The 18,525-nt window shown below is 40.6% G+C and overlaps 1 protein-coding gene across 4 annotated transcripts in view; it reads right to left on the bottom strand.

Moving 5' to 3' along the window:
• FAM13B (family with sequence similarity 13 member B) overlaps window positions 1-18,292 on the bottom strand; it is a 49,661-nt gene extending 31,369 nt beyond the window's left edge. For 3 of the 4 annotated variants that reach the window (XM_061457001.1, XM_061457005.1, XM_061457003.1), the window contains exons 1-6: window positions 18,150-18,292; window positions 7,970-8,136; window positions 6,826-7,016; window positions 6,145-6,357; window positions 2,489-2,666; window positions 1,574-1,718 (exon numbers count right to left, since the gene is read on the bottom strand). In XM_061457001.1, coding sequence (XP_061312985.1) covers window positions 1,574-1,718; window positions 2,489-2,666; window positions 6,145-6,357; window positions 6,826-6,982 — 693 coding nt within the window. In that variant the 5' untranslated portion in view covers window positions 6,983-7,016; window positions 7,970-8,136; window positions 18,150-18,292. Of the gene's footprint in view, window positions 1-1,573; window positions 1,719-2,488; window positions 2,667-6,144; window positions 6,358-6,825; window positions 7,017-7,969; window positions 8,137-13,703; window positions 13,841-18,149 lie in introns of those variants that run through there. The other variant, XM_061457002.1, reaches the window with a different exon arrangement.
• Window positions 18,293-18,525: the final 233 nt, after the last annotated feature.

Raw genomic sequence — 18,525 nt, 5'->3', positions numbered from 1 at the left:
GAGCAGTCATGCCAGCCTCAGGTGACAGCCCTCAACCTGGCTGTAGAAGATACAGCCCAGCTTTATGCAACAGCTTCCTTCTAACAGCAGGGCTGTGGCAGTTCTCAGTGCTAGACGCACTTCTGCAAAGAGCTGGAGACTGCAAACACTGCAAAGCTGCAGCACTTAGCTAAAGGAGCGAGCAGAGCAGAAGCTGCTCAATCCAGAATGTGCTGCCCACGCTTGGCAGAGCAGCCCAGTGGGTGAGAGAGGTGTCTCCTGCAGTCAAGAGGAAGCAATCAGCTGCCCCAGGACTTGCCTTACCTGTCTTGCTAGAGGAGGGGTTCATGGCACAGTGAGGCGTTAAAAACCTCAGTGTTTGTTACCTTCCTTAGCAACTACTGTTACCTACCTCTTGTCCTCTTCAAAGAAAATATATCACTTCTTAAGCCAACTGAATATGAGAAAATTCATGGTTTATAGCTTTCTGTATTTCTGAGGAAGGGTTTGCGTCAAGATTTTGCTAATAAATCCACAAACCTGGCTCTGATAATACAAAGAAGTGTTTTTTCCATCATTATCACTTATACACCATGACTTGCTAGAATTTAAAACATCTGCGAACATAGAATCATAGAATAGTTGGGGTTGGAAAGGACCTTAAGATCATCCAGTTCCAACCCCCCTGCCATGGGCATGGATACCTTACGCTAAACCATCTCACCCAAGGCCTCGTCCAACCTGGTCTTGAACACTGCCAGGGATGGAGCATTCACAACCTCCCTGGGCAACCCATTCCAGTGCCTCACCACCCTCACAGGAAAGAATTTCCTTCTTATATCCAATCTAAAAGAAGAATACTACATTTTCATTTCTCTTAACACCTCTCCATCTCTGTATTTATATAGATATTTATATAGATACTTATATAGAATCCCAGCATGACATGGTATTTTACTGCACAGAGTTAAATTTGTTGTGAGGAAAGGCAGAAGAGTGACACCGGATACCACCAATCAAATGGAGAGGCGAGTCTGACAAGCCTGGCAGCTGAATACTGGGACGCAGAGGATTTTTGTTCAACTTGACTTTTTTCTCCAATTTCAACACTCTTCCACACTAATATCAAGAATTTGTTTTGAAATCTTAGAATCAGAAACACCATTCAAGAAATTCTGGCACAGGAAAACACCACTGGTAACATCATCAAGTGGAGTGCGAGACCCTGCATGCTCCTCTAAAACACACCTGGATGTATTATTGACCAAGACAGACACTAGCATGGCTCTGCATTCACTTGAAACACAGTTGTCAAGTCCTAAAAAGGTAACTCAAAAGCTGTACTGTTTATGTAGCATATTTGTGTTGGGCAGGATATCACTGTTGGTCCAGTGCCAGTGTATGGTTCTCCATAGCATAGCTATACAATTCCACAGGCATGCCTGTGTTTGGAAAACTCATACGGAAATGCCACATTTTGGCAGTTTGCAAGAAAGAGAAAGGCATAATAAAGTTATATTTCAACCTATCTTTCATAAACATGTGTATAACAGACACTTAAGTGATAACATACTGCCATTTAAAATACTCTTACCTGCTCAGTTATTGAGCTTAAATCATTGGTGGATGAAAAATCTTCCTCTTCATTTTCAAAGAATTCATAGTAGTTCTCCAGAAGCCCCGCCATTATTCTGCTCACTAGTTCTTGTTCTTTCAGATCCTCCACATCTGTGTAAATGCTAAAGATTTCAACACTGGGTTAATTTAGAGAGATGAATTCAAATGTTTCCCCAAAGACTCCTGTGCACGACTTCAATGACTAAAGGCTGCACTTCACACCATTATCCCTAATCCATTCACAGAACACAAGAGAACTTTCAGTGTGCCTTCACACCAGTGCATTATAGAGCTTTATACTAGCTTACAAAGTGACAAAGTACTATTTTGTCAATTAACCTTTCATGAGGAATATTTAAAATGTAAGTAATTTCCCGTAGAGGGGAATCCTCAGGATACATTTATACCAGAAGATCTTTCTCACTACAAATAGTAATCTTAGAGGCTATCTCTAAAAAATGTGAACCTCAGTATTACTACAGTAATGCAAGAACCACATCACTGGTTTCTAACACCACAGCTCATAGACAAGCTCTTGTTCACATCTGAGCAAAAACTGTAAGACAAAACTGGGGTGAGGGAGTGGGGGGAACAGAAAGAAAGATGCTGCCCAAAACATATTCATAGGAACATAAACTGGTTTGGGTTGGAAGGACCCTAAAGCTCCTACCCCCTGCCATGGGCAGGGACACCTTCCACTAGCACAGGCTGCTCCAAGCCCTGTCCAACCTGGCCTTGAACACTGCCACACATGGGGCAGGCACAGCTTCGCTGGGAACTTCATCTTGTGTACTTGCTACTGTTACTCATGGACTAGAAATGAGTTCACACTACAGATACACTCTGTCAAACTCACACAGAAACACCCCATGAACTTTAAAATCCAACTTACTGAAAAACATCCGGGCCAAAGACTGCAGCTAAAGAACTCGCTGACCAGATTTCTTCATGATGAGATGCTACATTAGCTAAAAATTTACACAGAAACTTTAACAAACTGTAATTAACAGGTGGAAGCTGCTGCAAGAGGAACCTCAACTTTCTTCCAAATTCATCTTCGTTATTATAATCTGGAAAATGTAATAAAAGTATTTTAATCACAGAAATAAGTATCTGCTTTATCACATTTAATATTGATTGACTTTTTGACTCTGACAATAATTACTTGCTTCTGAAGTACAAATGACTGGGACAGAATATAGCCTAAACTGGCAGCATTTGACTTGTGTTGGTTTGCTCTGAGATTCCATTACTAAATTTCTCCACAGAAAAAGGAAAAAACAAACCCAAAACTCAACAAACAAGCAACCAAGCAACCAAAAACCAACCCAACCCACATATCTGAAGGGTGTTTGCAATCTGTCTGTCCCTGCATCTCATCCTCTCATTTCAGTCTCTGGATTAGTCCCTTACTCTCTGATCTCTTCAAGAGAGGCTGAGAACTCCTTTCCTGTTCTGTCACTCTTCTTCAGCGATGTCAGAGGTCTGCACGGGTGGTAAAGAGATAGGGGTACATAACAAAAAACCCAAACCCTTCCCAGTCTTGTTTCCACAGCACAGAACCATCAGATTACTTTCCCTAATGATAAACTGTAAGTTTAATTTCTTCTGTGAAACAAATGGATAACCTAAACCAATGACTTCCACCATATTCTCCTCTGCAAGTCCAGTTTAGCATGTTCTCCCCAGTTAATGCTGATTACATAGGCCAGTTCCTCCATAACCCTTCATTTTACCACTGTTGCACAACTGCTTTTCAGAACAGCTCTAGAGGCAGCAACAGCTCTAGAGGCAGCAACAGCTCTAGAGGCAGCAACAGCTCTAGAGGCAGCAACAGCTCTAGAGGCAGCAACAGCTCTAGAGGCAGCAACAGCTCTAGAGGCAGCAACAGCTCTAGAGGCAGCAACAGCTCTAGAGGCAGCAACAGCTCTAGAGGCAGCAACAGCTCTAGAGGCAGCAACAGCTCTAGAGGCAGCAAGCTAGCTTAAAAACCTAAATTCTCCCTGTTTCAGACAACCCCCTTTGCTATTTCTTCCTCTATAAGCATCCCATTCTCAGCACTCTACTTTCTTTTACAACACTTACCTGATAAGTACAAGCAATCTCAATGCAATCATCTAACATGTACTTAGCTTGAAGCTTGGTGATTCCTTTTCAGACCTGAGAAAGGCTCACCATCAAACTTCCTCATTCTCACCCCACATTTAACTATACCCTTCAGCAAAGCATCTCCCTATCAATCTCATCTGTTACATTATAAGCCCTACAAGCAATAGGGTTCAAAGAGTTTACAATTGTTTGCACCTAACAGAGAAATCCCATATAAAGGAAATGTTGGGAAAGCCAAAATGGGAGAAAACTTGATACTAACAGACCCCCCATCCTTTCTCAGGATTCGAAAACTCTTCTTAGATCAGTTAGAAAGGAAAGAAGACATTTGAAGATGATGAGCAGTTGCTGAGTCCTTAATGTCAACTCCAAGTAGCAAATGCCCTTCTGTACACGTACCATAATACCAAACAGTAACATGCAGGACTTCATTTACCTAGACACAGGTAACACCTACAATATCTGAATACAGGTAACCAGGCACAGAAAAATACTTCTTCCTGGAAACTGATCTATGTCTATCAGACAGTGAAAAAGACAAAACCTGAGTAGAGGAAACTGAAACTCTAATTTTAGTATCAGGAAACAGCATTTAAAGGTTCATTTGTTCCAATTTCCATGGTGCAGATAACTTTAGATCTTTCTAAAATCACTTTATTTTAAACTTTCAAGAAAGACAGTAAAGAAAATAAACTGCAAGTTAAAGAGAAGCTTTTCTGTGTGTTTGACAGAAAGGAATTACAAGGGATTTACATGCTGAAGAAAAACTCTTTTCCCAAAACAACCCCCATGTAAAAAAAAAAAAAAAATCTATTTTTTACATAGTAATCTATTCAAAAACGGAAAAAAGCCAATTTTCACACTGTATTTTACAAGTCATAGAAGGGAATCAACACTGTCACACCAAGGGAGCCCACCTCAATCCTATTTCCTGTCATGATATTGCAAACCAAGGTGCATAGCAGTACTAGCTGAGCAACCAGCAGCATTCTGCATTACTGTCTTAACCATCCTGTCATTTATCATCTTTTTCAGGTTTACTAGCTGCTGAGGTCCAAGGAACCAGGACATCAGCAATACAACCCAAAAAGCAGACATATCACCAATGAGATTCCCTGTCCACTTCGATTTCTCATTACTGCACAGGACAAACAAACAGAACTTCAGCCTTAACAAATTTCTATGATCAGCAGCTTCCAAAAATTGTTTCTAGCACAAGACTACTTAGTGCCTCACACATCAGTGTTCAGCCTCTGCTCACCAGCTATGAACATAACCACCCCACATTCAACATTTCAGGATATGGGGACTACCTAAAGGAGAAAAATGAAGCAGCTTCAAACTCTAAAAGATGACCCTCCAGTTTAGCAGCTGGTAAATACAGAGTAACAGTGTACAAAAACCATGCTGCACTCACTCATTCCACAAAACAATTCCTACTCTGAACAAACTGGACAATCATGAATGCTACCAAGTTCTTATGAGGAATAAACTCAACAAGCAAAACGTGCATCTTCCAAAGCAGAACAAGCCCAGCACTTGAAGCAAAGTATGAACTGACACTGGAAAATGAGCAACACTCCTGCAGAGCGACAACCAGCAAACCCCTCAGTTATGTCACAGGGTTGCAGAGCTCCAACAGCAACATACCCTTTGAGGACATTACTAAGGTAGTACTGCAAGACAAGCTTTTTCACTAGTCAAGTTATGAATCAACTCCAACACCACTCAAAACAGCAGAGGCCAAAAGACTCAGGAGACTGGATACAGACAGACAAGTTGGGAACTGGTAAGGAAAATACTGTGCCAGCATATGGGTATCAATGTGAAAGGGCAAGGTCTTGCAGGGTATGAAAAAACATATTTAGCAACAACAACATGCTGCTGACGGGGGGGGGGGGTGTGTGTGTGTCTTCCTACAAATGAGTTTTAAACTGAAAAAAATCCACAGTGGGAAAGCAAATGCAACAAGAGCATAGGGCTCGAGATCTCTTCTCTAGTATACAAAAGCTTTAACTGCTAGGAAAGCATAGGTAGAGTAAGAGAAATTAAGAGGAAATAAGAGAAAAGCAGACAGAAGCATTCCTAGTACTTTGAAGCATTAGTAGAAGATGTCACACAACTTTGATTCCAGTAGCTTTGACTCGTGTCCCAGTATTCATGCACAAGAACATGGAACACTCAGAATTAATCAGCATGATACGTGGCAGCTCACTGTTTTCCACTATGATGGATAAACTGTGCCTTTGAATGCGGTCTGAGCTTCCTAAAAAGACCTATTTATTTGGGATTTGTGCTAAGAAAAGGTTATTTAAATGTCTCCTGATACACGTGATTACACAGAGCACCAAAGACACCCCAGTGCCACTACAAAACTCCATTTAATACTGTTTTTTGCTCTTAAAATAATACAAACATTGTATCAAAAATAATTATTACCTTGAGAAAGTTGCATTAAATGTATGTGCAAACTGCCAGGGATGACTGGCTCTGGAAGTTCTTGAAGAAAAAACCTAAGAAGGCTGATAGCTGAGGGTACATCTGCTTCTTTAACCAGGTCCACATCTTCTCCATTATCATATCGCTGCCGAAGCCACTCCACTGTCTCGGCATTCCCATTGACTTGAAAAAGTCCTTCTTGTTCCAGACCCCCTGAATTAGAAAGAAATTGCAGAAATAATTTTTTAGATCTTGTATGGACAAATATTGCAGCAAATACTGATAACCAGATATGCACAATTCATACACTGACTGAAACGCTTCCTGGACAGCAGTTTTGCAAGACTTCAGCAGTCCTTTTCCCAGCAAATACATTCTTATGCCCAGCTAACAGCACAGGAAGCCGAGTGTCACAGTACCTAAACCATACCATTTCCTATGAACTACCCTGATAAGCTGACTGCATTAGTCTCAGTTAGAAAAAAGTGATAATCAAATGTAACAGAACGACTAAAGAAAGTGTGTATTGCCAAAAAAGAATTCCAACTAAATCACATCCAATTAAATATAAGTAACTTTAGGAAAAAAGTACTCTTCAAAAAAATACAGCTTACAAACCCCACAATTTATTCTGTAAGAATAACAGCTCAACACATTCAAGTACAGCAAGAGAATACATACCATGTTCCTCAATATAGTCCACCACATGGCGGACTATGAATGGAACCTCATTGTCTGGTTGCCCTTCTTGCTGCAGCTCATCAAGTGGAATTCCAAATATTTTGTTAGCAAGAACAGAGTTGCAGTTACTCAAGGAAGGGGAGGAGCTCTTCCTCATATCTTTTTGCAGCCAAAAATCAAAGCTGTCTTTTCTGTCAAGTAAGAGGAATTAAAACCAAAAATCATACTTCAGTGCACGCTGGTTTAATCACCTAATGCAAATACTCTTTGGTCTCAGTCTGTTGACTGATTTAATGACAGGTTCTATAATGACTCCAAGTACAGCTAACTAGCTAAACAACTACAACCAAGACAGATGTCATAGCCAATCCTCAATAGAGGACTGAGAAGAACATATATAGCAACAAAGAAAACTCAGAAAATTCTAGTCACAACATCATTGCTTAAGTCCTAAGGTGCTTCAGAAGAGAAATTCTTCAGTACATTTCCTGACGGTATTTATCAGTCAGGCCTTGGAAATCCAATGCAAAAACCTCTCAAGAGGAAATTAAACTAGTGGATCATACCAAACCAAACCCACTGGTTTTAGTTACATGAAATGATAAAGTATTTTGTGGTACGCAGCTCCACTGCAATCAACTTCTAATATATTCAGCGTTTTCTGGTCTGTACAATAGAGCTTTCAACACCTGCATCAAATTAAACATTTAAAAAATATAAACCCCCAAAACTAGTTTCTAGATGCTCAGCGATACCATTCTTCCCACAATGCAGAAGCTCCAGCTTTATTTGCAAGTCTTTGCTTGATAAAGGATCTAAGTAGATAACAGAGGTATTACCAAAGACAGTGCGTTTCAGTTAAACTGTTAACCTGTCAGAACCAAAATATTTCCTTTAGCAAAGAAAAGCCTGTCTTTTCAAAATAAATACTCAAAAAGAAAACATACTTGCTTAAATGCAAGCAGTCACTTTCATAGAGGATGGGACACAGACCATGAAATACAGCCTGCTAGACAAAGCACCGCAACCAAACTTAATCCTCTGATTACTAATGGATTAATAAATTCTAACAGATGAGACACACTGAAATCCACACTTCCTTTTCTTCTTTAATAGCTTGAGTAAAGCAGTTGAAGAAACCCACCTCAGAGTACTTAAACAGCCGAGTTTGAAAAATGTTTTCTGCGCCAGCTGCCCTCACTGACCAAGCATTCTTTTGTCATTTATGGTTGTTTAAGATTATGGCAAAAGATCAGCCTGTAGTTCCTCATTGAAGAATAGCAGAACTCGATCAGTACTTCAGCAGTTAATCTGAAAATAAGGAAAAGATTATCAGACCATAAAGTTTTCAACAGCTTTAAACTCGGTCACAAGTCTAAACATCACATTTGAGGAATTCTCCTTGTTAAATCATCCATTTCTTGTTCTGATCAAGAAAGTATAAAGACCTCATCATACAAAAAAGCAAATCCCTTTCTTCACTTAGGAGTTAACCAAATGTAAAGCAAAAAGCATGGGACAGCTAAGCCTTAGCAATTATGACATGATTTTCAGACTCATTCATTCTTTTTCTAAAGAACCACAAAGGGTGTAGTAGGTTGGACGGAACTGTTTTATAGTACCTACCATACTAAAACATTTCATGTCTATAAAGTTTTTAGAAGGATCTCTGGCTTAACACCCCATGGTGTGGGGGTGTTCAAATGGCATGACCAAAAACTAAATCCTAACCAAGGACAGAGAGTCAATTAGTTTTCAGTGGTACAGATCTAGGAAATTGATTGTGTGTCCTAATTTCCAGGTCAAAGCCTAAGTCATCATGAGATATGAATACAGGAAACAACTTCCCCAATTAGGTTCCCTTGAACCAATCACATTTTTGCTACCTTTTAAAATCCCACCTATCTGTACATTTTTCAAGTTCTTAGCTCGCAAAATAGCTACAAACCACAGCAATTGCCTTTTGGTCTTGTGTGGTATTGAAGATTTACATTGCAGCTTCATGACACAATGAAGCTCATTTAATGCCCAGGTATAGTCAGAGGGTCATCTCAGCTCCTAAATCCCACCTATTACCTGTTCTAATTAAACTCAAACAACTGTAACTGGGCAAAACTAGCTTGAGACATACATGAACACACACAAACACAACACACACCACCAAAGCTAGACAATAAAAAAAGCTTTCCCTGGCTTTAAAACCTTCCATTTCATAATTTGAGATCAAGATGAGAATTCAGCTGACAGACTTGAGAAAAGTACCTTCCCTCTCTTTGCTCCCGCACATTGGCTCTTGCTTCTATTCCACATCAGAAAAAAAATCAACTTCATCTTCACTTTCGAAGTCCTAACACCCACTACTCATTTCAGTACCAAAATCTGCCAGTCCATTCACTAGCCTGGGACATCAGGAATCCAGAGCCCTTCCAGTAGTCTGAAAAAACTGACGTTTTCCTGCTCCAAATCCTCCCCACACTGCACCCATGCGTTAACACTGAGCCGACCATAAGCTCAATACAACACTGCCTCAACCTCCTCCAAATTTTCTTGCATTGAGGCCTAGAGGAAAAAAAAAGTATTTCATGCATAAAAGTCTTTAAATCTTTGCCTAATCATGTAAGCAATGCTGACCAGTATCCTCTCCCGTTTTTTGTTATCTCTGTCTCTTGCAGATTTCAATCAATCCCAACATATCATGCAACTTTTAAGATCTGAAGATGCACACAGTCTATTTTCTGAAGTTCTACCAAAGTCAACCGTGTATCCACAAGGAATCAGACAGGCTCATGTTCGTGGGGTTAATGGCAGCTGGGAAAAAAACCTTTGATGGATCTGCCACAACGCTTCAGGCTGCCTTGCTCAAACCAACCAACCAACCTTCAAATAAACATCAAAACAATCATCACCCAATAAAAAGCAAATTAGAAGCAACCACTTCTTTATAATTCAGCACCAAATGAACAATCTTGTGGTCCCAGCTTCCTTAACAAAGACAACTTTGTGCTTAGTTAGCTGACATTAAAGCATTGCTATTTTCTCCGGGTGCCACAGACAAACAGGCTACCTCAATATTAACTTCATTCAAGAGACAGTAAAATAGAAGTCTTTCTGTTGTCTTTTTTTCACTAGCTTGGCCATGTAACAATAAAGTCAAAACAGCCTGATTGTCTCCTTGTCACAGCCAAACCGGATTTACAACCCAAGCTCATACTTTCAACATAGCATATGAATGATGATAAGCCCTATAAAACTATCACCTATCACTGAAGGAAAGGCTCAGAAATAATTATATATTATATCTTCTCTTCTTACACTGATCAACAGCTTTTCCACTTGGTCTCCCTTGACTCAAGATGTCCACCACTTTAATGCAGACAACATATGAAAACTAGGACAAGATACATAACCTTCAGTATTACTTCTAGTCTTTTACAAATCCTAAGCAAGACTCTGGGGAGGGATTAATTCTGGGGTTCGTTTGGTTTTTTTTTTGCCATGATCAAACAATTTCAGAAAACAGGAAGTGATCCACTCAACTATCTGCAGTTTCGCCCCTTTTATCCTGACCCTTTTGAACATGTGCTTCCCAATTTCACAGCCTACATGACTCATAAGTCCTATCAAGAGAACCACAGTAATTAAAACAACGCACCAGCTTGTGCTTTATTAGAAATAGTCAGGTTGCGCCGTTCTCCTCTACCTCCCCCTTTGTTACTACAAACACTTACAAAGATCCCCTAAGCTACACTGATGTTCTACAAAATGTAACTACAGAAAACAAAAAATACACCTTATTGTGACCATCTTATACCGTAATTTTGAAAGAGGCTGAAAAAAACCCAAACATACTATGTCCTATGCAACATCCCCAAGAACCCTAAATGAAGGTAAAACACTGAGTTTCATTCCATGTATTTCAGTGTTCTTTTCCTTTATTAAAAAAGGTTTCTTGGGGTTTTTGCTGTTTTGTTTGGGGGCTCTTTGTTGTTGTTGTTGTTTCTTTGATGTAGCTGTTGTTAATAAAGCAAGTACCAGGCAAGAGTCTGCTGGGAAAACAGCACCACAAGTCTCATTTTGCCATCATAATAGCATTCACTTATCTTGGCAACCGAAGAAGTATTCACACCCACATATGAAATGCCACTAAAGAAAACACAGAATACATGGCTAACTGTTAGTTTCTGAGGAATACATATGAAAGTTTAGACTTAAAATTAGCTCAGCTTTTACATTACTGGTTAAATTACAAATATATGGGTGTCCTTTTAAATTAAAGTCCTCAGGGCTCCAGCACCTTCCCTTAAAGCAAAGGAATGAAAAAACAAGAAGTAAAAATAAGATAAAAAAAGGCTACAAACTGAAACCATGCCATAGTAATGAAAACATTCATCTGCCTGCAGAATTTCTGCCACAAGTCTCAACTATTCAAGCAATTCATTTATTTGCTTGTTTTATCTAGCAAGAAATTCATATCATCTGTGAAGCCAAAACCAAAGCTAACAATGTCTGCCATTCTGCTCTATTTTTAATGTATTATTTTGTGGGATTAGGAGACATCACTGATTTTTGGTTTTAGTTTTTACATTTCATGTTAAAAAAAAAGTAAAATTTTGAGATAGGAATAAAAGTGCTAAAGGGCAATCGCTTGCCCTTGCTTCTCAGGAAACACACCTCAAGTTGAGACTGGCTTTTTCAGTCCGCAGCGCTGCATCCTGTCACCCACTCACATGCCCTCACACTGGCTCCAAACAGAGCCCATACACATCCTCCACTCCAAGGAGGATCGTTTCTGCAGGCAAGGAGGTTTAGTTAAAAATAAATTCCTCAAAAAAATTAAGGTGCCTCCAAGTTTTTATTTTTTTTACTCTATATTTGATAAATAAAATCCTCTATTATGTTACTTACATGACTTTCTTATAACTAGCAAGAATCCATGATATCTCCCTGGATACATATAGGACACATACTTTTAAATCCAAATAAGGAATTTTGTTTTCAGCTAAGTTTGAGGTGTTCAAAGTTATAACAGACCCTAAGAATTTCAAACTGATGGCCTAAACTTATGACATAGATTCCAACTCAGAGTCACAGAAACTTTCCTCATGCAGGGATATCGCCCAGATCCAGCTGTCAGGCATAAGCATGAGCCATAGGATTTGCCTGGGACACTTTGGTGTACCAGCTCCCTGTAAAACACACAGCCTCACTTGGCAACTGCTACACATAGTTATGGCTTTAAGAAAAGGCAACCAGCAGTCTGCTCTTTGCTCTTAAGTTTTAGCAAGATAAAAGGAGCCTTCATTCATCTGATTTTCAGCTTTTATTTGGCTAATAAGTAAAAAGAGTATTTTGCTCATTTGAATTAACGCAGTCAAAATTGAAAAGATGGCAGGTTGGGGCAGGAGACACAGCTACAGGAAAAGAAAAAATAAAAGTTAAAAGCCCTTAAAAACTCCTATCCCAAGCTTTTAGCAAACAAACAGAGCTCTACCACAAACTCAGGACACACAAAAGGACAAATGCTATTTGTCTCAAGAGAATAGCTGAAAACATGCAGAGCTGGGCAAGTGCTTAAATATACAGAATATCCTTCACATCAAAAGAATCATCAATTTTAAAGCAACATTTAAGTACTCATTAAAATGAGTAGTCAAAACAAAAACTGTTTAAGGATAGACATTTTAAAACCAGAAAATTAGCTTGAAATAGATTCTTAAAGCAAGATTTGCTCTGACTGTAAGGGAAATCAGCTATTGGGAGGCATTTTAGTCAAAAGTCTGGATTGGCAAATCAGACAATTAGGCTCAGCTGTTATTTCAAATTTCACAAGCTGGACTTCTTAAGAATTTATTCCTCATTCCCATGAAGGCAGAATGTTTTAAAAGAAGCGTAACTACAGAATTTAACTCGCGGTGTTGAAGGAAACCATGTCAGAATAAACGTCATTTCGAGCACGTTTGACTTCCCTGCTCCCTTCGTTTCTTAACATGGTTATTAACTCTTCACTGACACATCTGCTTTCTGCTTAAATAGGAATCAAAAGCCAACAAGCTTGTGGCAGTTTTGCACACAGTCACAGGAGTCAGCAGAAGCAGGAACACCAGCTATTTAATAAACTCGCTACTTGCATGTACATGCCTTCACATGTGTGCTTTCATACACACACACACACATGACCTCAGTTAGCTGAAATTCTCCATCATCTGCCACTAGCACTCAGAAAACACTCAAAATACTGGTTATAGTGACAAAGCAAATAAAAACACAAAAAAATACAACAGCAGATTCAGTAGAATGTAATTTTTGTTTCCTGGAAACGCAGTAGGAAGCTACCTAATTTACAAATTAGACCAATTCAAAACAAGCCTCGATGTCCTTACCATGGAAGAAAACAACAAAACAACTCACGAAAGCTCCTCTGAAAAAAGATATTCCTAAAATTGATGAAATTTGGGATTTTATTTTTAAAACTTACAAGCCAAGAAACCACAGTGTTGATCAGGATTTGTTTTCCAGTCATTAAAGTTTAGTCTACAATTTCAGCTGTCAGCACCCGATTAGACTTTCTGTGAAAAAGCCCATCATCCAATACAGATCTTCATGAGAGGCAGGAAAGTGGGCAGGCTTTGGTTAGATGAAATGCAAAATAAGGAGAAAAAAAAAAACCAAAACCTACAAAGGTTCAAATTTTAAGCACCAAATTAAGCGTTTAGCAGCTGCATTGCAATAGCATTAGTAAACCCTTAAACACAGTGACTGATTTATGTAACATTCCAAAACGATTTTACATTTTAAAAGAGCAAGCTGAGAGATCACCAAAATGTGAGCTGATTTTCAAGTGGTTTGATATGCAAAAATAGTATTTTATATTCACTTACTAGATGAACTCCAAAGGCTTTTAAACAGCATTACAGCAACTCAGAATCCTTCTACAACTATACTGTAGCAGGAGGAATTCAATAAAACCATCAGCGATACCAAAAAGAAGTCGATGTTTGCTCACTGCTTCACACCCACCACTGAACACTGCCAGATTTGCTCTCAGCTGCTGCTGCCAATGCACATGTGCAGAATTATAAAGAAACTTCCTGCTCACACAGATCCCATCACATTCTTAACAACAGTAGTTAATAAATAAAAAGGCTTTTGTATCTTGTGTAACAGCTAATTATATTCATACTACTTGCCTCCCCCCAAAGTAAAGCTGTACTCCACCAACCACAAATGTATAATTGCCACTACATCAGATAATAACTTAAGTGCAATGGCGTTATAAAAGTACACTGAGGTAACAGACAGGAAGAAATTATCAGTAAAACTATGCAGCTTGAGAGGTTCACATTATAAATCCAAAGTAGCTTAACAATTGTCACTGCTGTTAAAGACAGACTTTGGAACAGAAGTCAAGCTACCACAGAGACACCAAAAAAAAGCAAAGTATAAATAGATAATGCATTTGATTTATTATACATAAGTTATCCTATTACATACATTTATCATCAGCCTGTTTCTCTCCCTCCTGAGCAGGTAAGCAGAAATTCACATTGGAACTCAACGCCTTACAGAATGGCCCATTCGCTATGGAAACCCTGCGATGACCACATGCCACCAAAATAAAGGACAGTCTTAGCATCCCCACTGAAGGAGTAAGACATCTTAATGAAGAGTTCAATGACTCTTTGAATTGCAAGGGAAGAGGGGGAGAGGAAAAAAAAGCGGGAGAGGGGGTAGAAGAGAGGGGACTGCTAATGAGGTCTCCTCCACAACCCATTCTTGTCACAACATGGTCATGACCAAATCTGAAGATACCACCAGAATCACAAGGTTAGAAATTATATTGCAGCCTAAAAATGAACCCGATGACAATAAAAGAGTGACAACAAAAGATTTAATTAAATGTGAAGTTCAGCAAAAAGGGGGAAAAAAAAACCCACCCTTTCAAATATACATGCTTAAAAAAACAGGCGGCAAATAAAGGAAGAAAGAACGGCATTCATAAGATTCCAGCTTTCATCTTTTCAATTTTGTCCAAGTATTATTATCCTACACAGCTGAGCACAAATTTTAATCCCGAACACACTGCAGGGAACACACTGAACAGAAGAGACATATGAAGAGAGCAGGTAGGGAGACTGGAACCTGGACAATCCATTCAGGTCTCCCACCAGATCCTCTGTTCTGACCGAGCAGCTGCCCCACCCTAACGTCCTTACAAAGCTCCAGATAGCAAGGAAAATAAAACCCTCAATACCAAAAAGCCTCTGCAGGCACAGTCTTTGTTACAAGCTGTGTGAACATGAACATAATGCAGTACCTTTATTTTAAGCTCAAGTTTTCTTTTTTCTAAGACAAACGTTACAGTATAAAATTTCACACATTCACAAGTGAGACACCTCAAGAGCACCCTTGTTTGTTACTATCAGAACTATTCATTTCACTATAATCAGAATATGGTACTAGATCCAGGTGCAAAATATGGCCCATTTCTTGCACTGAATGACTCCACTCATATGTTGCAAGCAGAACAGGCTTTCAGCACTATCATCACCTAAACTATGGGGTTTAAGACTTAAAAAAAAAAAACAGCTTTACAAAAAAATAGATGCAGGAACAAACAGATTCTCTTTTAGGCTGTAAGAATACACAGAATTCATCTGAACTGACAGAACCCTCATAAATCCCAGCAGTTGGCTATGAGGCCAGTACAAAACTATAAAGCCAAATCTGAATTTGCTAAAGCCTTCAGACAGGTCATCATTCCCAAAGTCTTTACAGGTAAAATTTAGAATTTGAAGAAAGTAATGGTCAGCAAGAGACTCCAAATGACTTGCCCAATTTTTCTGACTTTTCAGGGATCAATGCAGAATTCCTGGATTCTCTGCCTGGATACTATTTTGACACAAAACATACAGCCTCTCTGCTAAATAACTGATACATTCATTACTTTAGAAACTGCATGACAAGTAACAAATCTCCCTTTTTAATGGCCCTTCACAGAAGATTAAATACTCCTTCAATTCTGTATCTCCTCCTCAAATGTCCCAGATAAAGTGTTATTTTTTTTTAGCTCTTAAGTAACAGTTTTCACATTTGAAATGATTAATAAATATAGAACTGTGCCTGCAATACAAGGGGGAAAAAAGAAGTTAAAATGGTTTACCATCTTCCACCCTCACAGATGCAAATACTGCCTTGCCCTGCAAGAAGCCGATTCACTCTCATCCTAATGGCTGCTAGACTTCTGTTTTGTACGCTAACATGGCAGCAAAACATAACCTGGTGTTATGCACAGGATCTAAGGACAGCTTGAAGGCATTCTTCTACTGATAGCAGTTCTTCTTCCTTAGAGCTACAGCTTCTTAGGGCAGGGTCGGGGACGGGAAACCAAAACAAGAACCAAAGAGGAATAATAACAAAAATCGAAACTAGAAGAGGCTTGGTATACTTTATTCACTTTCTGATGAGTCCTAGAATAGGGCACCACTGCTGAGCTATAAACATTTCAGCAGAGATCAAAAGGTTGAGTATATGAAAAGGTGAAAAGCACCACAAAAAGCCTTCACACACACAAGGTCGGGGCTTTCATGACAGTTACTGTCTGTTCCAAATGCATGGAATATTTCTTCAGCCTCACCTGCTTTTGCAAACATGCTGTTATATACATGAGAAAGAGAACTTCACAGCTTGCATAGGTCTCCTGTTATGAGCCATAAATGTTAAATTAAGTCTTTTTATGAGCTATTAGAAGGTCCTCCAATGTTACAGTGCATACAGCGAGAGCCCAAACTGACTCAGCAGATACAAACTGTCATATCCTAAGCTCAGATGTTCTGACACATTGTCCATGTCAGAATCTGCAAGCATTAGAAATGATCAGGAGCTTCTCCTGGTCAACATCTTTAAATGTAACCATGAAACACTCGACTGATTTTTCTAAAATAATATTGTGAATTTCCAGTTTGATGCTTTCAAAACATCGGGATATTTGATTCCTCCTTGTAACACTGTCAAGACAAGGAAAGGATTCCTATGGTGCTAGACAACATGCAAAACCCAGGCAAAGCAGGTAAGAAAATAATGTAAATACCTTCAAAGCTATGCAGCAAAGAACACAGAAAGCAGTTTACTGGTAATAAGCAGCAAAAAAAAGAGAAAGGAAACAAACAGACTAAGACAGTGAATTTGTTATAATATAGGCACACAAAGTAGCTTTTTCTTTTCTTCTTTTATGCTGGCAGATTAAACTGCACAGAAGACAAAAAAACCTTAAACCCTAAATGCTAATCCAGTTCAACAATTTACTCCAAAATCACAGACTAACTAATCCATCCCTGAGGACACTTGGGAATATGTGCCTGAAAAAAATTAAACAGCTGTGTTGCATTTTATATAGTTTTGTTTTTCTTGAACAGGCAAGAGTGATTTGGTGCTATTCACTTTCTTCATTCGTTATCTTTTTCCCCTCCCCTGTTCAAATTTATAAGTGCTGCCAGACCACGGAACTCCAGAGTAAGAATTAAGTATTAAAAGTTAAAGTTGCAGGGGTTGATTGCAGTTATTTTGTGGTTGGCTGTTTTTTTCAAACCTGGAAGAAGTACCCTAACACTGAAGCATCTCATACTGAAGCAACTTTTTGTTAGCACTTACACTCAAAACGTTTAAACCCCTAAGGAGCTTGCAAGAACAATGGAAGCAGACACACTGACAGATTCCTCAGAAGATACATTTAGTCACAGGATGGAGAGCCGTGCCCATAAGCTAGTGTTCTCGGTGCTAGCGTTGCCTTCTTATTCACACAAGATTTAGTGACTACCCTTCTTTAACTCCTTGAGAACAACTTTGCTGGCAGGGAGCTACCAGGCTAACGCTGTCAGCGCGCCAAGCCCCATCGCAGGGGGGAATAAAGCTGATCCACAGTGGGAGGAGGGAACAGGCTCAGCAGACAACTCCGCTGGAAGAGCCAAGAACACCCTGCAGGCTGCCAGGGCTGCCTCCGAGGTCCCAGCCACACAAGTGCAACCCGGGAAGCGGGCGCACCGCTTGACAGCTCCCTCCGAAAGGCTCTAGCAACTTCTGCACCGCGCAGCCCTGCGGCGCGCCCGCCGCTGCCCACACGAGGAAGTTCCCGCTCCCGTACCGGTGCCAGAAGGTTCCTGAAGCCTGACGCCACACCGTCCCTACCCCTCAACCACTTCCGAACCGGAGACCCGGCCCGGGCCGCCCTCCCCGCGGCTGAACGGCGGACACCACCCGCCCCGCTACCACCACGACCCCCAGAACCCCCGGCCCGCACAGCGCCGCGCATGCGCCCCGCGGCCCCTCACCGTTGCCGGGTGACTCGCCCTCCCCGCCGTCCTCAGCACACCAAGCAGCAGGTTCCTCCGCCTCTTCCTACCCCGGAGGACGGCGCGGGGCTCTCCTTTCCGCTCCGCTCTCCCGTCGCAAGGCCTCGCCACGCCGCCGCTGTGCCCTCGCCCCGGGCCGCCCGTGCCGGTGCCCCCCTCAGCCGCTCGTTCGCGCCTACCGCGCGCGGGGGGTCCCTCAACGGTAGCGGCGGCAACTGCCGGAAGTGACGCGCTGACTGACAGGTGCAGCGCGCGCGCGGCCCCCCTTCCCCTCCCCTCAGGGTCACGTGTGGAGGGGAGGGCGGGGCCGCGCTGAGGGGAGTTGAGGGGACCCGGGTCTAACCGGTAGCAACGG

Source organism: Pezoporus flaviventris, unplaced genomic scaffold (genome assembly GCF_033815535.1).
Source record: "Pezoporus flaviventris isolate CSIRO_AGI_PZ_B2104156 unplaced genomic scaffold, CSIRO_AGI_Pfla_v1 ptg000023l, whole genome shotgun sequence".
In the NCBI taxonomy this organism is placed as follows: domain Eukaryota; kingdom Metazoa; phylum Chordata; class Aves; order Psittaciformes; family Psittacidae; genus Pezoporus; species Pezoporus flaviventris.
The sequence above is the reverse complement of the archived record's forward strand: the minus strand, read 5'-3'. Positions and strand labels throughout refer to the sequence as shown.